At 45.4% G+C, this 24271-nt stretch overlaps 1 protein-coding gene across 1 annotated transcript in view; it reads right to left on the bottom strand.

The window, feature by feature from the left end:
- LOC309547943 (uncharacterized protein) overlaps positions 1–24271 on the bottom strand; it is a gene marked incomplete at its 3' end in the record, with an annotated part of 206728 nt that overhangs the window by 69929 nt on the left and 112528 nt on the right. Inside the window, exon 15 of the mRNA XM_082247940.1 lies at positions 10261–10456. Within this exon, the coding sequence (XP_082104066.1) occupies positions 10261–10456 (196 nt within the window). The remainder of the gene's footprint in view (positions 1–10260; positions 10457–24271) is intronic.

Here is a 24271-nt window from a genome sequence, read left to right on the forward strand (position 1 = left end):
ATTCGCCATGGGATCACACTTATGGGTGGCGGGAGAGGTGCCCCCCCCCTCCAGCTGCTTCCCGGACGCTTTCCCCGCTTATTGGACCTGCCGGTAGCGGGGAAAACGATCCGGTCCGCTCTCCTCTCAGGCAGGAAGTCGAGTGAGGGCAAGATGGCCCCCACTCCACTCTACGGACTTGGAGGACCGGAGTGACGTCATACGTCGCTTCCTAGCAATGGTTATAAAGAGCCCATTTTTTTTCATCATTAAAAAAATTGACTTTTTTTTTTTTGTTTCTTTTTGACCCCAGATCTCACATTAAGAGGTCCTGTCATGCTTATTTCTATTAAAAGGGATGTTTACATTCAGAAAAAAGGGGGATATAATGGTTTGCCATATAAAAAATGTACAATTGCCTCCATCCCTATGTGTAGATATATGAAAAAGCAGGAGAAATTGGGACTTTAATTGAGATACAGCTGGACTTAAAAATGAATACTGTATTTTATTAAATAAATACATATGATGTAAAAACACTGTAACATATACGTATACAGAGAAAAAGCACGCAGTAGATACAATAATACATAATAAATCCAAAATAAATACAATATTTCTAGGACCAAAAATGGATCACTCAAGAATACAATGGATACGCCACTGTGCTCACATTCTTTACATATATTAAAATTTTGATAAACCATCAATTTTGAGTAATTTGTAGGCTCAACGCGTTTCATGGACCTCCGTCCATTCATCAGGAGCTTGAATATATATCTAAAAAATGATGAGAATGTGGGTTGTTTTAGTATACTAAAGTAATTTTTAAGCTGAAAGAGAACATATCTTCTATTTCAGCTTACAATTTACATAAGTATAATAATACAACCCACATTCTCATCATTTATTAGATATATATTCAAGCTCCTGATGAATGGACGGAGGTCCATGAAACGGGTCGAGCCTACAAATTACTCAAAATTGATGGTCTATCAAAATTTTATTACAGTAAAACCTTGGATTGCGAGCATAATTCGTTCCAGAAACATGCTTGTAATCCAAAGCACTCGTATATCAAAGCGAATTTTCCCATAAGAAATAATGGAAACTCAGATGATTCGTTCCACAACCATTTATTCATACGTCTTTCAGTTTATAGTCTATATACAAAGATTATATCAATGTGATAGGTTGTGTCATCATAAAATGTCCATCCACAAATGGCGCCTCCACAAGGGGATTAGAAGCAAAATCCAGCAGGAGCTACAGAGTATAAAAGAGAAGAGAGGCGCCTCGAAGTGTAGCAGTATGGGGACATTTAATGAAGGTACAACATTTAGCAACTCACACGGTTGATGATTAAAGAGGCACATCTAAGTATACAGGCATCCGGGGTAAAGCTGTCCACATAGACCATCTTCTGAACCACTGGCTCTCACCGATGTCAGTCTGCAATTGTGATTGGGAAGACTACCCTGCAGTAGAGTGATCTGAAAGCGAGACTTTGAATCCCTCGTGGAGCGCAGCCTGGAAGGGTGTGATGAAGATGGCGGTGCGGAGGATGGTCTATGTGGACAGCTTTACCTCGGATGCCGGCATACTTAGATGTGCCTGTTTTAATCATCAACAATGTGAGCTGCTAAATATTGAACCTTCCTTAAATGTAACCATATTGCTACACTTAGAGGCTCCTCTCTTCTCTTTTATACCCAGTTGTGACATGACGCTACTTGTATATCAAGACATCACTTGTATATCAAGTCAAAATTTATTTTAAAAATTTGCTTGTCTTGCAAAGCGCTCTCAAACCAAGTTACTCTCAAACCAAGGTTTTACTGTATATGTAAAGAATGTGAGCACACAGTGAATTCATGTCATGGCGTATCCATTGTATTCTTGAGTGATCCATTTTTGGTCCTAGAAATATTGTATTTATTTTGGAATTATTATGTATTATTGTATCTACTGCGTGCTTTTTCTCTGTATACGTATATGTTACAGTGTTTTTACATCATATGTATTTATTTAATAAAATACAGTATTAATTTTTATGTCCAGTTGTACCTCAATTAAAGTCCCAATTTCTCCTGCTTTTTCGGATGATTACATTCCTTGTAATAGGAATAAAAGTGATCAAAAAAAATGAATTAAAAAAAAAACAGTGTAAAAATAAAAAATAAAAGATAAAATAAATAGGAAAACAAAAAAATTAAAGCGCCTTGACCCATTAGCTCGTGCGTAGAAGCGAACGTATATGCAAGTTACACCCACATATGTAAATGGTGTTCAAACCACACATGTGAGGTATCGCCGCGATCGTTAGAGCAAGAGCAATATTTGAGCCCTAGACCTCTTCTGTACCTCTAAACTGGTAACCTGTAGAAATTTTTAAAATGTCACCTATGGGGAGTTTTATGTACCAATGTTTGTCGTCATTCCACAAGCGTGTGCAATTTTGAAGCATGACATGTTGGGTATCTATTTGCTCTGCGTAACATTATCTTTCACATTATAGAAAAAAATTGGGCTAACTTTATCGTTTTCTTATTTTTTAATTCAGAGAAGTGAATTTCTTCCAAAAAAATTGCGTTTGTAAGACCACTGCGCAAATACGTTGTGATAAAAAATATTGCAACAATCTCCATTTTATTCTCTAGGGTCTCTGCTAAAATATATATATATATATATATATATAATGTTTGGGGGTTCTAAGTAATTTTCTAGCAAAAAAAAAAAGGATTTTAACTTGTAAACAACAAATGTCAGAAAAAGGCCCGGTCCAGAAGTGGTTAACTCTCAGGAATTTTGGCAAGCTACATTTTGCAAACACTCCAAGCACACGAAGAACTCTTCTGCCGGCTAGGTGGGGCTCTTACGTAGGTTCACAACAGGGTTGCAGTCTCTCTATAGAAAACTGAATTGTCCAAAGTAAGGTAAACTGGCAAATGGAGTTCCCTTTTTAAAAAAAAGGACTGATAAGGTAAAGAGTCACTTTAAAGTGGTTCTAAAGGCAGATGTTTTTTTATCTTAATGTATTCTATGCATTAAGATATAAAACCTTCTGTGCACAGCAGCCCCCCTTATACTTACCTGAGCCCATCTCAATCTAGAAATGTTGCACAAGAGACTCAGCTGCTTGTGAGTTTCCCTCCTCATTTGCTGAGACAGCAGCAGGCGCCATTGGCTCCTACTGCTGTCAATCAAAGTCGGTGAGCCAATGAGGGGAGAGAGTAGGCGGGGCCAAGCTGTGGCTCCATGTCTGAATGGGCACACAGAGCTTGGCTCGTGTGCCCCTATAGCAAGCTGCAAGGGAGGGGCCAGAAGTGCCCGCGAGGGACACAAGAAAAGGAGGATCTGGGCTGCTCCGTGCAAAACCACTGCACAGAGCAAGTAATTATAACATGTTTGTTATTTTTGTGCAAAAAAAAAAAAAAGACTTTAATATCATTTGAAGGATGTTAAATGAAGGTGAAGTATCCCTTTTAAGGATGTCAAGTTAAGTGTCACGGAGGTTGCTTTGGGAGAGCAAGAAGGGGAAACCGATTCTAGCTGGAGTTTGTCCCTTTAGGGTCCTTTCACATGATGCGCCGTCCAGTGCGGTCCGTTCTCTGCTTAGCGGGGGATCGATCCGCCGACCGTCGGCTATGGACGCCGGTACCGGGGGTGATGCCTCTAGCTGCAGGCATCACTCCGGTACAAGCACTTTCCCTAAATATCGGCAATATCGGTAACCTCAGGGGCCGATTCTGATATATCGGGGAAAGTGCATATCAGCCCTCGATATATCGGCTTTGCTGATGATTGGTCGATCCCTAGTGTCTATGCCTAAAGGTATAGGCCTGTACTGTAATTGTTCTAGACTCTAGCAACTGGATGCAACAACAGTCTGGAGTACAATGGCAGTGTTATGTGGGTTAAGAACCCAGAACCCTGTCACCAAGTTTCACAGCACAGCAGGGCAAGGCATTAACCTTCTGTGTTGGGGGGGCCTCCTTAGTCTTCCTCTCTGATGGCTGGAAGGTTATGATGACCCGGTCCGTCTGCCTGCAGGTTCTTCTACCTGCCTCCTCAGGATGATCAGCTTCTCTGGCAGTCTTTGTGACTTCCCGACTTGGCCCAATCTGGCCTGGGTCTACGTGCAGGGCCGCTGATAGGGGGGACCACCAGCCCTCTTGTAGGGGGCCCGTGCACACAGGGGGGCCCACACAGAGAGGGGGATTAGTGATGGACAACAAATACAGAAATCTTCCTCCAGCACCTGAATCTGATCTGTCCCTCTCCCTGCTATCAGCTTTTATCTGTTGAGAAAGAGACAGTTGTCCCTCACTAATCCCCCCCCCCCCTCCCAGCACTTATCTCTGCTCAGGAGTTTATTTGTAAATTGTAACTTTGTTTCTCTCTCTCTGTCTCTCTGATCACTGAGCTCCAACTGCCCAGCCTGTATATTTTTCTCATCTCATCTTCTTTTTTATTTAACATAGTTTTTTTTTTTAGATTCATGTTATGATATATATGTGTCTGCTAATAGTGATTTTGTTGTAATTTTAGCTAAATATATCTTTAATACTTTCTTAGGGGGTCCTGCCAGGTAGTCTGTACTGGGCCCCGCAATTTCTAACAGCAGCCCTGTCTACGTGGATCCACTCTGCTCTCTCTCTCTCTCTCTCTCTCACGTCCCACCTCCAACACAGTCTGTCCCATCTACCCCTGTGTTCCTGGACTTTTCCATTTTTAAATGCTCCAGCACCTTTGCCAGTCCTCATGGGCGGTTTAGTTCAGCTTCCGCTGATCTGCAGGAAAGAATCCTAATACTTACAGTATACAAGTCCCAGAGTTCCCAGCATTTCTGGATGAGTTGTGTGATAACTAAGTTGCGTGAGACTGCCATCTTGTGGCCAAAAGACAATTCTTCAATACAGTAACTTTGCAGTATTACAGTACTAACTAGCTCTCAAAGTAGTCTGGGAAAAATAATGGAAGCCAATACTCAATTGTACAACTATTGTACAATTTATTGAAAAATTAATTTTGGTAACAGAAAGGTTGTTTTTTTTTTTTTTTTTTTTATTTCTTAGACAAATATAACTAAGCACAGATTATTGCAATAACTTTGTTTTGGTCCCAGTTGAGACAGGTAAAACTATGGCAAAACAAAGATTGTGCTCTGATCCAATGTGAAATCTGTGGCATATGATGTTGATAAGGTGCAGGGTCTGGATGAGGAGCAGAGGAGGGCAAGAGCCTGCTGAATGCTGAGACCAGGGGGTGGTGCAGCTGCACAGAGAGGCACAGGATCTGTACAAGGAGTTCTGTCCTCTTCGCCGCTGCCGACTGCTGAGAAAAGGTGGGGGCAGAGACAAGGGGGGTGCCACAGCTGCAGGAGAGGTGCAAAGGCCACGTGAAATGGCCTGGTGGCCTTGTGTTTGACACATGTGACCTAAAGCAATGCCTAATTTGTTTTTTAACCACTTTAGGACCGGAGGATTTTCCTGCTTTACGTCCAGGCAACTTTTTGAAACTTGGCACTGTGCGACTTTAACTGAAAAATTCCGCGGTCATGCAACGCCGTACCCAAACAAAATTTATGTCCTTTTTTCCCACAAACAGAGCTTTCTTTTGGTGGTATTTGATCACCTCTGCGCTTTTAATTTTTTGCGATATTAATAAAAAAAGAGCGACAATTTTGAAAAAAATAACAATATTTTTCTACTTTGACAGTTAAAAAATATCCAATATATAAAATTTTTGTCATATATTTAGGCCAAAATGTATTTAGCTACATGTCTTTGACAAAAAAATTCTCAATGAGCGTATTTTTAACCGCTTTAAGACCAGAAGATTTTACCCCCTTCCTGACCATGCCATATTTTGTGATTCGGCACTGCCTTATTTTAACGGACAATTGCGCGGTCTTGCGACACTGTACCCAAATTAAATGTATGTCCTTTTTTCCCCCACAAATAGAGCTTTCTTTTGGTGGTATTTGATCACCTGTGCGATTTTTACTTTTTGCGCTATAAACAAAAAAAGAGCGACAATTTTGAAAAAATAACAATATTTTTCAAATTTTTTTTATATGAAATTCCCCCAAAAAAATGTAAAAATCAAAATTTTTTAACATTTTAGGCCACATATTTTTGGTAAAAAAATCGCAATAAGCATATTTTGATTGGTTTGGGCAAAAGTTATCGCAGCTACTAACTACGGGAAATTTATGTAATTTTTATTGTTGTTTTTTTTAACTAGGAATGGCGGCGATCTGGCGATGATCTGCGATTTTTTTTGCGGTACTGCGACATTGCGGCGGACAGATCGGACCCCTAACTGACATTTTTGACACTTTTGGGGGTACCAGTGACATTACTACAGTAATCAGTGCTATAAATATGCACTGTTACTGTAATAATGACACTGGCAGGGAAGGGGTTAACTTAATTGGTGATCAATGGGTTAAATATATGCCTGGTGCTTACTGACGTGTGTGGGGGGAGGGGACTGTGTGATACAGGCACAGATCGCAGGTTCAGCTATGCTGAATCCTGCAATCTGACCCTGCCTGTCACATAGGAGATCCGCCCGCTTTGTTTACACAAGCGGGCGGATTTCCTCACTCGATCGCCGACGATCGGGGAAGAGCGGCGCCGCCCACAAGGGGAGGAGTCCAGCACAGGTCTACGTCACTGGACGATAACGAGCCAATTTGCTGCAGTACGCTCCATGTGAGAGGTCGGCAAGTGGTTAAAGATAAAGCTGCATTGTGGACCCTATTCTTGAAAACTTTCAATAAAAAAAAAAACATCACTTCCGGGTTTTTTACATGGAGACCCGATCAGAGCTGAATGCGGCTTTGATTGGGTCTTCTCTTCGGCGGCCGTGCAGGATGGTTGTCCAGGTCTCCCAATGGGTCGGGAGACCCGGGCGAGCCGCGGAAGGCAGCAAGAGGGAGGGGACATCCCCTCCCGCTCCTTGTAATGACAGCCAAGCAGCTTCTCAGCCGCATCGGTTGTCATTACAAGACAGCCGACCATCAGCTATGTACGCCGGTACGGGGGTGATGCCTCTAGCTGCAGGCATCACTCTTGTACAAGGACTTTCCCGAAATATCGGCAATAATGGTAACCTCAGGGGCAGATTCCGATATATCGGGGAAAGTGCATATCGGCCCCGGATATATCGGCTTTGCCGATAATCGGTCGATCCCTAATATGAACCATGGTTTTCATGCACTGCACTGATGATGGCCTGCAACGTCTGTAACAGCGGTATCCATTGTTTAATATTAGGCTGTAATCTATGCTGTAAACCAGCAGATTGCGACAGGCATTAATGATTAGCATGGTATCACCCATAAGCCTAAAAAGGAATTCAGTCCTTATTTTTTGGGATTTGTAAAAGAAGTGAGATACGTGGCTACCTTCTGTTCTAAGAAGGCTCTACTGAGCTTCACACTAGTTTCATGGAGGACTTTTAGGTTCCTTTTAGTTTGGTGCACCATGACATGCTTGGTTATACTTTTACACTTCTTTAGAAGGTTTACAAGTTTAGACATTATTATGTTATAAGATCTTGTCCATTAATTGTTTATTTTTATTCTTTACATTAGACATAAGCTATTATTACAAGATGTTAATTTGCTATAAATAATGTGTGCAGGGTGTTCTGGACATCTTAAAAGGAAAGCCCAACACTAGTTCTGCACTTGTTGACTTTTCCAGAATATTAAAAATATAGATGACCACTGCCTCTATTAGGAAACAAAGGAATATCCCTTATCTAGGTTAGTTGTATCTGTGTGTAACCTGATGTTCTGCTAATCAGGTCTGTTCATCTCATCATGGTCTCTCTGGCTATGTGCACCACAAAATTCATGTCCTGGATCTTTCACAATCCTACACCCAGATGGGGAAGTGTCATTGGGATCTTCTGCAATTCTTGCCCAGCAGAATCGTAGTGTTACACTGCGGGATAACGAGCTCTTATGACCAACTGAATTGATCGTTATAACTTTCTTTTTTTTTTTTTTCTTTATTAAATTTTTCACATATTCCAGTTAAAAGGGCAAAACAAAACCTTACATCTCTCCAATCGCTGGAGAAGTGTCCATACAATACACATTTAAACATTTTACCCGTATCCCTTTACCCATTTTCCCCCTTGTTTATTTTCCCCTACGACCCCTTAAACCTCTATCAATCCTTCTCCTAATATTTCTTTGTATTCTTCTGTCTCTTTAAAGCTCTGCCATTCATCCCAAATTTCTAAATCGATCCTTTGTTCCTCCTCCTCCCAATTCCTTAGAGACTCTAGTTTTCTTATTTTTTCAACTCTGATCACCCATTCTTTACTTGATGGGGGCTCTTCTTTTTGCCATTTTAGAGGTATTAGGCTTTTAGCTGCATTTAATAGATGGGGCACTAAAGTTTTCCTATAGTGTTTTACTGACATATTAGTTCCATGGAACAAACATTTCCAAGGATCTTCCCGGAATATGTTTTTTTGTAATTTTTTTATCAAGGATAAGACTTCTTTCCAGAATATTTTAATTTTTGGGCAATTCCACCAAATGTGTGATATTGTCCCAATCTACACTACGGGATAACGAGCTCTTATGACCAACTGAATTGATCGTTATAACTTTCTAAAGACTCAGCTGTTCTGATCATGGATCATGATCATGGAAAGCAAATCTCAAAATTGTGAGCAGGTCGCCTATTACTGGGCCACATGCATCCTTTAGGCCCTGTTCACATATGTGCGGCCGCGGTTCCCAGCATGGGGTCCGGTGCATTCCTGTTCACCGGGTTCAGGTGCGATTCAGGTCCAAATTTTTGCCTGAATTCGGACCTGAACCAGACCCAAAAACATACCTGACCCTTTTGGAAATTGAACCGTGGCCGCCCCAGACATGTGTGCACTGTTTCCATTGAGAGCAGGTTACACTCCTATATCATGCAAATTGAATGGGGGAAACCCGGATCCAGTTTGCATGTATGTGAGCCCAGCTTCATACAGAGGAAATTATTCTACGACCAGTTTTGGTGGCAGTCAATTAACCTGTCAATTTGTTTTGGGCCTATGGAAGAAAACTTATGTATCAGTTTTTCCAGGCCTTGTGCCTGATGTGGGTCTGCCACTGTTACCGGTGACACCTCCAACACTTTTGAGTTGTGAACCCAGGTGTGAGAACTGAGACAATGACCATTCCGGCATCTTTGGTTTGTTTTGTTTTATTGTATTTAGGGGATGGGAGAAGGGAATGAGTGGGATACTCCTCTGGCTCAACTAGGTACACTTTGGGACACTTGAAGAAAAATGCCTGTTGGCGCTGTCTTGACGCCAGCTGAATGCCGACCAGCGCTTCCTGAAGCCTATAGATACTATAGTACTGAAACTGTGCTGGAACCTCGACTTTACCTCAGAAGATCCAGGACTGTAGAACACTTGACTCCTGACACTGCTTTAGCTCGAAAGTCACTGAACAGCTCCCTCCAGCCCTGAACTGGCTGAGGTAGCTCTGTGTAGATAATTGTGCTGCTGCAACTCTTAACCTTGTACACTTCACACTGTACACTGACTCTTCAGGGCCCAAACTACAGGTGCCCACTTTAACACTTCAAGGTCCTCTACCTAGGTACCCTCTCTAATACTTCAGGGTCCTCTGACCAGGCATCCCCTTTAACAGCTAGCTGACTCCTGGATCCCTAGAACCTTCTCCGGAGTGGTCCCCTCTGACTCTAGGCAGACCCCCAGGGGCCGTCCACAGTACTCACAACCTGTGTAGGCTTTCCTGGAACTGGGCCCCTCTCTCTCTCTCCGCTGGTTCTCGGCACACCGGATCCCCTCTGCAGCTCAGCTTCACACTCTTTGGATTCCCAGGCTGCCACCCGGGACACCCACTTCCTCTGACAGGAGGAGAGACAGCCGTACTCTCCCTCCTGGGACTCTGCTTCCCGCCAAAGACCTCTGCATCATGCGTTCCCTTCAAACTTATACCCACTCCCAGAATCCTCTTCGGCAGAATCTGCCTTCTGGGGTAGATACAAGCCTGACTGAGCCACTGATTGGGTTTCCTCCACTGCCCTATGAGAATCCTCTCACAGAGCCAGTGGGGAGACTCCCCTCTCAGTAATCACACCTGGGGGACATGATAGTCCAGCTGAAATCATGGCCCTGCTGTTAAGCAGCCAAGGCCCACTAATTTTACCTAGCACCTACCTGTAATGTGCTATACTTATATACTGTAAATAACATAAATACCAAAAGACAGGAATTCCTTACCACTACCTCTGGGGAGACACACTCCAGACAGAGCCTCCAATACAGAACTTTTACCAGAATTCTGATCACCAATGACAGCGATTGCTGGTAAGTCCAGGTCCTTCTCCAACCCCAGCGCCCTCAGCGAGTCAATGAGATCAATACAGGGGCGGATCTGATTTTCATACTGTTGATCCAAAACATTATCTGGGTGTCCCTTGAGGAGAAAAAAAAGAATATAAAAAGGGTTCTCATTTACAGCTACTAGTAGATAATAACTTTCAAGTGAATGTTAGGAGCATCTTGCATGCTCCTGCACCACTGGATCAGTTCCTTCTGCCTAGCCTCCTCTGCTTCCATTGATCAGTGATGCTGTGGTGTTTTAATTGAATTTCACAATCATAGGGTTCTGAGCTTGTAATAGTTCTGTCTACACTGTCTTTGTACGGTAATACTCTAAACCTCAATTCTGACCCTAGAGAGCCTGCCTCGATGTCAGCCTGTTTCTGGATTACTTTTTAGACTGCTGCCTGCCCTGACCTTTGCTGTCCCTGGATTACGCTTACTGTCCGACACCTGCCCTGACCTCTGACTGTTCATGAATTACGCTTACTGTCTGCCACCTGCCCTGACCTCTGCCTGTTCATGAATTACACTTACTGTCTGCCACCTGCCCTGACCTCTGACTGTTCATGAATTACGCTTACTGTCTGCCACCTGCCCTGACCTCTGCCTGTTCATAAATTACGCTTACTGTCTGCCACCTGCCCTGACCTCTGCCTGTTCATTAATTACGCTTACTGTCTGCCATCTGCCCTGACCTCTGCCTGTTCATGAATTACGCATACTGTCTGCCACCTGCCCTGACCCCTGCCTGTTCATGAATTACGCTTACTGTCTGCCACCTGCCCTGACCTCTGCCTGTTCATGAATTACGCTTACTGTCTGCCACCTGCCCTGACCTCTGCCTGTTCATGAATTACGCTTACTGTCTGCCACCTGCCCTGACCTCTGCCTGTTCATGAATTACGCTTACTGTCTGCCACCTGCCCTGACCTCTGCCTGTTCATGAATTACGCTTACTGTCTGCCACCTGCCCTGACCTCTGCCTGTTCATGAATTACGCTTACTGTCTGCCACCTGCCCTGACCTCTGCCTGTTCATGAATTACGCTTACTGTCTGCCACCTGCCCTGACCTCTGCCTGTTCATGAATTACGCTTACTGTCTGCCACCTGCCCTGACCTCTGCCTGTTCATGAATTACGCTTACTGTCTGCCACCTGCCCTGACCTCTGCCTGTTCATGAATTACGCTTACTGTCTGCCACCTGCCCTGACCTCTGCCTGTTCATGAATTACGCTTACTGTCTGCCACCTGCCCTGACCTCTGCCTGTTCATGAATTACGCTTACTGTCTGCCACCTGCCCTGACCTCTGCCAGCCCCTGGATTATACTTACTGTCTGCCACCCGCCCTGACCTCTGCCTGTTCATGAATTACGCTTACTGTCTGCCACCTGCCCTGAACTCTGCCTGTTCATGAATTACGCTTACTGTCTGCCACCTGCCCTGACCTCTGCCAGCCCCTGGATTATACTTACTGTCTGCCTCCAGCCATGACCTCTGTCTGTCCCAGGATTACATTACTGTCTGCTGTCAGCCTTGACCTCTGCCTGCTGCTGGATATGCTACTGGATACTCAACTGCTGAAACCTCAGTTGAGCCCAGGCTCTTCCAAGGGCCTTGAGTACTGCTTTATATACAGTATCTTTGCTGTGCCTCTGCTACCACTTGGCCAGCGACTATAGCATTGTGTATTAAGTCCTGGGGTCAACCAATTACCGGTAACATTTGCCTTAGCGGTACAGGGGCTACTATAGTTGAAGCTACACTAGTCAGCTAAAGTCTTTGACCACCAGCATTGTGGAAAGCATTACACTGGACTTGTCAATAACTAAAGAAGCAAATTGGATGAACAACCAAACATTACAGAATAATTTTATTTAAATGGCTTACTACTGCAACAGGATGAGTAATTGGCCAAATGATTAGACAGAGAGCAGCTATAACTTGCAGTTTAGTAAACATGTGCAAAGTTACAATCAGAATTGCAAAACAGAGTCAGAATGGCAAAGAGCATGCATACACTGCAGAATAATACAATAGATTATGAAAACTGCAAAATACTGATTTATCAAAGCAATGTCTCTGTGGCTCAATCAGGGTAACATGGCTTCATAGCATTGCCTCTATTAGACTTCGTAACAGTAAGAGAGTTCAGCTGAGAATTACTACTTCATTAAAACAGTCCAAAACAGCATCTCTCGCAGTGAATTCCAGGGCTCTGGTAATAGAGGTGAACAGCTGGAGGGATCCAAGTCCCAAGGATGAACTGCCACCCCAGTGGAACTGGAGTACCCTGGTAACAATTGAGGAGGGGCTCCCCACAATAGCTTGGCCTTTTGGAGAAGCTACATGCTATTAGGCTCTGGCTTGGCTGCCCGAATGCTGGTTCTGAGTTAGGTTTCAGTGATCGTAAGCCCTTGTAGCTCACCAACTCAGGGTTCCCCCGAGGTGCAAAGTCTAAGCCCCAGCCTGCTTCTTCACCAGAGCCCAGGGCCAGTGCTTCCACTTGGCAAACTAGGCAGCCGCCTAGGGCGCATTGCCACCTAGGGGCGCAGCCATGAGTCGGCACTCTCTCTCCATCATTAATGATCCTTGTTAGCTGAGGGAAGAGGCGGCAGTGGGCAAGGAAGAAGGGACAGAGGGAGATGATAGGTGTCTGGGGCAGTGGCAGAACTACCAGGCCTTGGCTTTCCACCGCTGTTTTTGGGGGGCCCCAATAGGCAGGAAGGGAGCCCACCGGAGTGCTGCCTGCATGATGATCCTCTTCAGCTGGAGCTGAGTGGCCTAAACCCCGAGCAGAAAGTGATACTCTGCACTGAGCTGGTGGGCAGCCGTTCACGTCCCTGGGTCGATATTAAGCAGGGAGCGGAGGAGAGCTGAAACTGAGCCGGATCTTGGCACTGACTGCTGCTTCTCCATCCACCACGAGCCGGTTGGAGCTGTGGTGAGTACTGTGGTCCAGGAGAGGAGCATCCTGGGAAAAGGAATCACGGTGAAGGAGGGCAAAGTGCGGACCACTCTCTTCATACTGCCCATTGGGTGTCCCCAGAACAGGGGATCGGGGTCCCGGGGTGTGACATGGAGGATCCCTGGTGTGAAAGGGAATCGGGGTCACCAGGTTTGCCATGGTGAATCGGAGTCACCAGGTGTGACATGGGGGATAGGGGTCACTGGTTGTAACAGGGGTTCGGGGTCACCATGTGTGCCCTGAGAAATTGGGGTCCCTTCGTGTGCCATGGGGGATTGATGTCCCCAGGTGTAACATGTAAAAACATCAGGGTCTCTCCGAGTATGACATGGAGGAATGTCAGGGGCCCCTGGTGTGACATAGAGGAACATTGGGGTCACTGGGTATGACAGCATGACATTAAGGAATATTGGGGTCCCAGGATGTGACATGGAAAAACATCAGGGTCCCTGGGTGTGACATAGAGGGACATAAGGACATGAAGGAATATGGGGGTCACTGATTAAAAGCATAACATGGAGGAACCATCAAATCAGGGTCACTGGGTATTACATAGAGGAGTTTTTAACCCTTTCCCTTTTTATTTATTTATTTATTTTTTTTGGGGAGGGAGGGGCGCAAGTAGCTGGTCTTGCCTAGGACGTAAAATAGTCTAGCACCGGCCCTGCCAGAGCCCCTTATGATGGGAATGGACTTTCAACAGGCTGCAATCAGCTTGCGGCCCCCAGGTACACCCAGCTAAGGATTCAGCAACTACCGGTGTGTGCAGAGTACAAATGGCAGAAGACAGAAGGAAATCCAGAAAAGAAGTCAAGGTCAGGGTGGGTGGCAGGAAAGCACAAACAGTAGACAAAGCCAAGGTCAGCACTTAGGAAGTCAGACACCGAATACACGTAATAGTAGGCAAACAGGAGCTCAGAGAACTAATAAGGCAATGCAGGCTGCACTGAGCACGTGTTATAGGGAAGCAAACTGGGAAGAAGGCCAGAAAGTGTTGAAGGGAAATATAAACCCACAAAATAGCAGGTGACACCCATAGGTGAGCACCGAAGCCAAACAATACATGTGAATGGAATCACACGTGAAGGAGAAGCACTACAGCAATGAGGTAAAAATTACACAGGCAGAAAAACTGCAGGTCCATTCTGACAGTGGAGGGCCTCTTACCTGGCTGCAGATCACTTGCCCAGCTATACTTTCCTCATCAAGTGTGACCTCTCTGAACTGCATTGGGAGAGAACCAGAGAAACTTATCTTCCCTGGGTGTGTCCAGGAAGCCAGCAATTTGTGGGAAAAGGAGTTAAAGGGGTCTGAGCATGGTGAGTAAATGGGCACTCTACTACACTACTACTAGCTATACCAAGGCCTGGATAATGAAAACCTTCACAGAGATGATACTCATTTATTTATTAAAGCCCATCTTTTGAATTGAAGCCCAATATTGCTAGTCAAGAGCAAGTTCTAACAAGATTAGTCACCAATTTTACATATGGCAGCTCTATAGATCAAAAAGAATCTTAATTTAACAATTTTCCATTACACTTAGAATTAATTAGAAGTTGTATGTTTACTTACCACTGGAGGTAATGCCAATCCAAAGCAGAAGTCTGAAATTTAAAACAAAAATCTTAACGGCTTGGTATTTTACAAAAATGTTATATAAAAAGCTCCTGGACAATGTATTTTATTCTGGACTGTGTAGCTAGAGATTTAAAGGGGCTCCAAACTCCCCTCCAAAAAAATAAATAAATAAATGCTGTAGCTGCTAAATTTTGATATAAGGACTCTTACCTGTCCAGGTATCCAGCAATGTCCTCAAATTCTAAAATCGGCTTCGGGTGCAGGCGTCGGCATGTCAAGTAAGGGAAACAGGCAGAGAAGCCTCGTGGTGTCACAGCCAGTTTCCTACTGCTCATACATGAGCTGTTCTGCGCCTTGTGAATGGTCCCATAGGCTTCTGGGACCTGTTGTGTGTCGCAGGAGACTGCTGGGGAAGGGGAGGGGCCAAACTTTCGGCTCAGATCGCCCCAGCAGATCTGACCGGTAGAGGGAGAAGGTACTTGTCAAAACTGCTCCCCCAAAAAGTGCCAAATGTGGCAATGAAGGGGGGAGGATGCGAAATTCCGTTTTAAAGAGGAACTCTAGAAAAAAACATTAAAAGTCAGCAGCAACAAATACTGTAGCTGCTGACTTAAAGTGGAGTTCCACCCTATTTTTATACTTACCTCCATCTTCTCGCTCCGGGTCACCTGAAAAAGAAATGGATAATCGCATATTTTTTTTTTTTTTACTTACCTCGTAGCGAAGAAAATATACTTACCTTACTTCCTTCTTCCTCCTTCCTCGGCCACGGCCCGTCGTCACTTCCTGGCTCTGCAATGATTCCTGGGAGCTGGACGTCATAGCTCCCAGGAATCATTGCGCCTGCACCGGCCCCGACGTCAGTTCCGGGTCGCGCGCGTCATCCCCTTCTAAACAGCTTCTGGGCATGCCCAGAAGCTGTGGAGGGGTGACGCGCGCGACCCGGAAGTGACGTCGGGGCCGGCGCAGAGCATCGTGGGACCACAGAAGGCGGAAGAAGACGCCGAAGAGGACGCGCTGGCTTCAAGCTGCCCACATCTGAGATGGCAGCGCTGGACAAGACGTTTGCAAGGTAAGTATTTCGTCTTGCAGGTAAGTGCAACCCGGGACAGATCAGAGGCTAGCCATTGTGGAATGCACTAGCCCTGACTGTCCCGGGGGTATTAAAAAAAAAAAAAAAAAATCCAGGGTGGAACTCCGCTTTAAAGTGGTTGCAAAGTCTCGTGTTATTTTTTTTGTTAATTAACAAACACGTTATAATTACCTCCTCTGTACAGTTGTTTTTGCATAGAGTGGGCTGGATCCTCGTCCTCTCGGGTCCCTCTTCGGTACTCCTGGCCCCTCCCTCCTGTGTCCCCACAGCAAGCAGCTTGCTATGGGAGAAGATGGGCCGAATTTCAGCTCTGTGTGTCCATTCAGACACAGAGCTGCCATTCGTCCCGCCCCCTCTCTCTACTTATTGGCTAACTGAATTTGATTGACAGCAGCGGGAGCCAATGGCGCTGTGTCGCAGCCAAACAGGAGGGAGTGTCCCGGACAGCCGAGGACTGACTCCTGGACATTACTGACATCTCTGGATAGAGATGGGGCTTAGGTAAGTATTAGGGGGTGCTGGGGCAGCTGCTACACACAGAAGACTTTTTATCTTAATGCATAGAAGTCATTCAGTTAAAAAAACCTTCTGCCTTTACAACTTCTTTAATAAACATGCACTTACCAGCCCAGGGATCCAGCACTGTCCCAACCTGAGCCTGTTCTTCGCCGGTCTTTGGGTCCCTGGTGCTGCCATCTTGGATGTAGGAAGCCAGCTGTGACTTCCTGGTGCTTCACAGCTGGCTTCCCACTGTGCATGTGCGAGTAGCACTGCGCTTTCTCTATGAATCTGCAACCTCCAAGGACCTGTGAGGTTGCGGACAGGAAAGGGGATAGGGGGAGGGGTGGTTGAACTTCTTTCCGAATGGCCTAGGCAATGGCCTAGATAGTGGCAGCAGGTACCTGTCAAAACTAGGTACCCACTCCCTGAAAATAAAAAAAAATAAAAAAATCCAATAGTGGTAGAGAAGGCATGGGAAGAGGAAGAAAAGCAGAACTTCCCTTTTTAGGTGATGTTTGCTTTTAAAGATCTTTCCTATCATCAATACCCCTTCCATGTTTTATGAACTCTGCAGACTGACTTATTCATAGACTTGGCTTGATATGGAGGAAGTAACATTGGGTTGGGAGTCGGAATGTTATTGGTAGTGCCAGAAAGAGAGTTACAAAGCACGGGCTCCATAAAGTACAAACAAATTGAGTCTGTTAGATAGTTGGGCTGATAGAAAGGGGACAGTAAAGCTGGCCATACACATATAGATTTTTTTCCATTCAGCCTGCAGGCTGCCTACATGGCGTAGATAGACAAATCTACCACTACAGCTATTTTATTATGGGAGCCAGCCCTGCCAGCTTTCAAAATACCCAAAGACCAGCTGCTTCTGATTGAATGCAGCAGCTGTTTGGCCAACAATTTTCTGCTTGGCTTATATGATTTTTCGATCAAGGGATGTTGGGTAGGCACCAGTCAACAGGGCCACCAATTGGCGAATTTTGGACTGTTTATTACTTCCTGTATGGTCAGCTTAAAGTAGAACTCTAGGCAAAACTTTTTTTTTCATTTTGGACAGAGCAAGGGAGGGTTATAACCCCCATCAGATTTTGTTTCATCATCTGTGACCTATTGCATAGATTTTCCTTCACTTCTGGTCCCAAACAGGAAGTGAGTAGAAATCCCTGCACTTGAAGGGAAATCCTTGGGCACCCCCAGGTCACCAGAACTAGTGTCCACAATGAAAGATTTCCCATCTATTACTATTCTAGGGCAACTGCAATTTAAGTGCAACTTCAGGTGTGACTTCATGCACAGATGTATATGCAAGTCGGACCTGAAATCGCCAAAAGTAGTGCAGGAACTACTTTTTCAAATTGGTGTGGCACCGTAAAGTTGGCATCGGACCGATTTGAACAGTTGCAGACAATACGGTGCGACTTGTCATGTTATTTGACCTGTCAAATCGCATGACAAGTTCCACGGATGTGAACGGGAGCTCAATGATAATAGAAAACAGAACAAATAGAGAGGGTGAATCTCCCTAACAGGGACACAGACAGCAATAAATACTGACAGGGGTTCTAATCCATTTCCACTCTATCCAAAACTAAAAAAAGTTTTGCCTTCAGTTATACTTTAAGCCTAATTATAGTGAACATGATAGGACCCTGTGGGCTGCTTACTACACCTCTGGCACTTTTCCACTGCAAGTACCGGCTCAGCTCCACTCGGCACTGCTTGACCCTGCTCAGCTCAGTTTGCTTTTCCATTGCGTGGTACGAGTCGGCACATTTCAGCACTGTATAGGCTCTACTTGGCTCGGTTTGCTTTTCCACTAAAGTAGGAAGTGGGTGGGATTACAACGAATCACTGACCAATCAGTGGCTAGTAGTGACAAACAATCAAGGCTGCATGCAAAGGATTGTGGGATATGGTATAGGTACGGCCCGCTTGGAACCCCAACCGAGGTGGTACTGTTTAACCACTTGCCGTCTGCGTACAGTAATAGTACTGCGGCAAAGTGGCTCGTTATCGTCTGACGACGTAGATCTACGTCGTCAGACACTCCCATTTCTCGGCGCGCCGCGCGCGCCGCCGGAGGCTCGCTCCCGCTGTATTCAGTCACAGCGGGAGTCGGGCCAGGGGAGGAGCAGCGGCGATCGCCGCTGCTCTTCCCCGATCATCGGGGATCTAGTGTGGAGATCCGCCTGCTTGTGTAAACACAAGCGGGCGGATCTCCCAAGTGACAGGTAGGGTCAGATTGCAGGGTTCAGCATAGCTGAACCCTGGATCTGTCCTTGTGTCACTCAGTCACCTCCCCCCACACATGTCAGTAAGCACCAGGCATACATTAACCCCTCCCTCTCCAATAAAATTAACCCCTTCCCTGCCAGTGTCATTTTTACAGTAACAGTGCATAAATATAGCATTGATTACTGCAGTAATGTCACTGGTACCCCCAAAAGTGTCAAAAATGTCAGTCAAGGGTCCGATCTGTCCGACGCAATGTCGCAGTCCCGCAAAAAAAAAATCGCAGATCGCCGCCATTACGCGTTAAAAAAAAAAACACCAAAAATGACAGAAATCTTTCCCTTTGTTAGTAAACGCAATAACTTTTGCGCAAACCAATCAAAATACGCTTAGTGTGAATTTTTTTTTTTACCAAACATAGGTAGCAGAAAACAAATTGGCCAAAAATTTAAAAAAATTTCGATTTTTACATTTTTGTGGGGGGAATTTCATATAAAAAAAAATGTGAAAAATATTGTTATTTTTTTCAAAATTGACGCTCTTTTTTTGTTTATAGCGCAAAAAGTAAAAATCGCACAGGTGATCAAATACCGCCAAAAGAAAGCTCTGTTTGTGGGAAAAAAAAGGACATAAATTCCGTTTGGGTATGGCGTCGCACGACCGCGCAATTGTCAGTTAAATTCGCACAGCGCCGAATCGCAAAAAGTGGCCCAGACGTAAGACAGCAAAATCCTCTAGTGGTAAAGTGGTTAATCTAGCCGTACCGAGTCGTACCATGTAGTGGAAAAGCGCCGCTGTACCAAACCGTTCTAACACGTACCATGCCGTACCATGCAGTCGAAAAGCACCAAACTGAGCCGTACCATGCAGTGGAAAAGCACCTCTCTTATACCAGTACCAGTAAGTAAAGTTATCTTCCTCTCCTTCCCATTCAAAAGGACTCTAGAAGAGGGTGCAGCGGACAACAAGTGTAGGAGGAAGTCCTGAACAGAGGTGGCATAGAATTGGAGTGTTATACCCCTGGTGCCCAATCTTTGGCCACCTCTGGCCCTTTGGGACTTGTTGTATGGCCTTTACACCCCTGCATTGATAGTAAGCATATTGATATGTGAAGGGGCTTTTGCAGTGATCTCTACTATACTTGTGCAACATGTCCTAAGGACAACTGCAAGTCTCAGTTGGTGGATTCTCCTACTTGAAAGAATGCAATGCTAGATCTATTATTACTAATGACACAGATCTAATCTCACATGTAGGAGTCCGGGACAACTTGGGTTCTAGAGATCACAGGATGATCACATTTAACGTAAATCACAAGATAGCAAGGCAAGAGGGGAATATAAGAACCCTAAAATTCAGAAGGGCAAACTTTCCCAAACTGTGCTCAATGATAGAGAAAATAAACTGGGACCAAACCCTAGGAACACTGACCACAGAGTTAAAATGGGAAGGCTTTAGAAACATACAGTATTAAACAAAAGCATCTCACAGTGCATTCCTATGGGAAATAAATTTAGAAGAGCCAAGGACAAACCAGGGTGGCTAAACCATAATGTAAAAACACTTATTAGGGGAAAAAAATGGCCTTTAAGAGATATAAATCGGAGGGGACTTTATCGGCTTTCCACCAATACATGGAATCAAATAAGAAATGTAAATACGAAATCAAGAAGGCTAAAATCAACTTCGAGCGACATATAGCAGAGGAAAGTAAAAGGAACCCTAAGATATTCTTTAAATATATTAACAGCAAAAAAACGAGGTCAGAGCATGTTGCACACATAATTAACGATGATAGGAGGATGGTTACAGAGGACACAGAGAAGGCAACTGTGCTAAATGCTTCCTTCCCCTAAGTCTTTACACAGGAAAAGGAGGGGTACACTGGCCACGACTGTATGGTTAGCAGTACTTCACAGGACATGCCGCTATGGCTAACAGAGGGTGAAATCATGAAAAGGCTTGATAACATTAACACAAATAAATCACCAGGACTGGATTGTGTGCATCCGAGAGTACTCAAAGAACTCAGTAAGGTTATATCTAGACCACTGTTCCTGATCTTTGCAGATATTATTTTGACAGGAACTGTACCAGGTGACTGGAGGAAAGCTAACGTGATACCAAAAAAGGGCAGAGGCATATCCCGGGCACTTATAGGCCGGTCAGCCTGACGTCAATAGCAGGCCCGGACTGGGACAAAAAATAGGCCCGGGCATTTTGGACTGAGCAGCCCAGGAGGGGGGGGCGTTGCGGGGGCGTGACTGGGGCGTGGCGTTCGTCGGGATGGTTGATGACAGAATTTAATGTTCCAGGATATGTGGATTCGATTACGGTACCTTTTTTAGATTAATCTGATAAATTGGGTCCAATTTAGATCAGAGCTGCCATATGATGCTGTTTTTTTTGTCTTACTTTAAATCCTGTTTTGATGGTTGAGTCCTAAAAATGGTATGAAGCAGCACAAGATGAGGGTTACTCTAATCAAGGGGTAGAGGCAACCCGAAAAATGTTTTCAAAGAAATTGGGAGTGCCAGATACATAAAAATCAACTGTCAGCTTCATATAAAGTAACTGCTGTAAACCGCTTGAATAATAGTAAGAAATCAAGTGAGCTTTGCACCTTCACACCTCAGATCACCCCAATTCCTGCACCTTCACACATCAGATCACCCCAATTCCTGCACTATCACACCTCAGATCACCCCAATTCCTGCACTATCACACCTCAGATCACCCCAATTCCTGCACTATCACACCTCAGATCACCCCAATTCCTGCTCCTTCACACCTCAGATCACCCCAATTCCTGCTCCTTCACACCTCAGATCACCCCAATTCCTGCACTATCACACCTCAGATCACCCCAATTCCTGCACCTTCACACCTCAGATCACCCCAATTCCTGCACCTTCACACCTCAGATCAATCCCAATTCCTGCACCTTCACACCTCAGATCACCCCAATTCCTGCACCTTCACACCTCAGATCACCCCAATTCCTGCACTATCACACCTCAGATCACCCCAATTCCTGCTCCTTCACACCTCAGATCACCCCAATTCCTGCTCCTTCACACCTCAGATCAGACCCAATTCCTGCACCTTCACACCTCAGATCACCCCAATTCCTGCACCTTCACACCTCAGATCACCCCAATTCCTGCACTATCATACCTCAGATCACCCCAATTCCTGCACTATCACACCTCAGATCACCCCAATTCCTGCTCCTTCACACCTCAGATCACCCCAATTCCTGCACCTTCACACCTCAGATCACCACAATTCCTGCACCTTCACACCTCAGATCAGACCCAATTCCTGCACCTTCACACCTCAGATCACCCCAATTCCTGCACCTTCACACCTCAGATCACCCCAATTCCTGCTCCTTCACACCTCAGATCACCCCAATTCCTGCACCTTCACACCTCAGATCACCCCAGTTCCTGCACCTTCACACCTCAGATCAGCCCCAATTCCTGCACCTTCACACCTCAGATCAGTCCCAATTCCTGCACTATCACACCTCAGATCACCCCAATTCCTGCACTATCACACCTCAGATCACCCCAATTCCTGCACCTTCACACCTCAGATCACCCCAATTCCTGCACTATCACACCTCAGATGACCCCAGTTCCTGCACCTTCACACCTCAGATCACCCCAGTTCCTGCACTATCATACCTCAGATCACCCCAATTCCTGCACTATCATACCTCAGATCACCCCAATTCCTGCACTATCATACCTCAGATCAGTCCCAATTCCTGCACCTTCACACCTCAGATCACCCCAATTCCTGCACCTTCACACCTCAGATCAGTCCCAATTCCTGCACCTTCACACCTCAGATCACCCCAATTCCTGCACTATCACACCTCAGATCACCCCAATTCCTGCACTATCACACCTCAGATCACCCCAATTCCTGCACCTTCACACCTCAGATCACCCCAGTTCCTGCACCTTCACACCTCAGATCACCCCAATTCCTGCACCTTCACACCTCAGATCAGTCCCAATTCCTGCACTATCACACCTCAGATCACCCCAATTCCTGCACTATCACACCTCAGATCACCCCAATTCCTGCACTATCACACCTCAGATCACCCCAATTCCTGCACCTTCACACCTCAGATCACCCCAATTCCTGCACTATCACACCTCAGATCACCCCAGTTCCTGCACCTTCACACCTCAGATCACCCCAGTTCCTGCACTATCATACCTCAGATCACCCCAATTCCTGCACTATCATACCTCAGATCACCCCAATTCCTGCACTATCACACCTCAGATCACCCCAATTCCTGCACTATCACACCTCAGATCACCCCAATCAGGCCCGGACTGGGACAAAAAATAGGCCCGGGCATTTTGGACTGAGCAGCCCAGGAGGGGGGGGGGGGCGTTGCGGGGGCGTGACTGGGGCGTGGCGTTCGTCGGGATGGTTGATGACAGAATTTAATGTTCCAGGATATGTGGATTCGATTACGGTACCTTTTTTAGATTAATCTGATAAATTGGGTCCAATTTAGATCAGAGCTGCCATATGATGCTGTTTTTTTTGTCTTACTTTAAATCCTGTTTTGATGGTTGAGTCCTAAAAATGGTATGAAGCAGCACAAGATGAGGGTTACTCTAATCAAGGGGTAGAGGCAACCCGAAAAATGTTTTCAAAGAAATTGGGAGTGCCAGATACATAAAAATCAACTGTCAGCTTCATATAAAGTAACTGCTGTAAACCGCTTGAATAATAGTAAGAAATCAAGTGAGCTTTGCACCTTCACACCTCAGATCACCCCAATTCCTGCACTATCACACCTCAGATCACCCCAATTCCTGCACTATCACACCTCAGATCACCCCAATTCCTGCACTATCACACCTCAGATCACCCCAATTCCTGCTCCTTCACACCTCAGATCACCCCAATTCCTGCTCCTTCACACCTCAGATCAGACCCAATTCCTGCACCTTCACACCTCAGATCACCCCAATTCCTGCACCTTCACACCTCAGATCACCCCAATTCCTGCACCTTCACCCCTCAGATCAATCCCAATTCCTGCACCTTCACACCTCAGATCACCCCAATTCCTGCACTATCACACCTCAGATCACCCCAATTCCTGCTCCTTCACACCTCAGATCACCCCAATTCCTGCTCCTTCACACCTCAGATCAGACCCAATTCCTGCACCTTTACACCTCAGATCACCCCAATTCCTGCACCTTCACACCTCAGATCACCCCAATTCCTCCACTATCATACCTCAGATCACCCCAATTCCTGCACTATCACACCTCAGATCACCCCAATTCCTGCTCCTTCACACCTCAGATCACCCCAATTCCTGCACCTTCACACCTCAGATCAGACCCAATTCCTGCACCTTCACACCTCAGATCACCCCAATTCCTGCTCCTTCACACCTCAGATCACCCCAATTCCTGCACCTTCACACCTCAGATCACCACAATTCCTGCACCTTCACACCTCAGATCA

This window comes from Pelophylax lessonae (genome assembly GCF_965119305.1).
Source record: "Pelophylax lessonae genome assembly, chromosome: 2".
NCBI classification, from domain to species: Eukaryota; Metazoa; Chordata; class Amphibia; order Anura; family Ranidae; genus Pelophylax; species Pelophylax lessonae.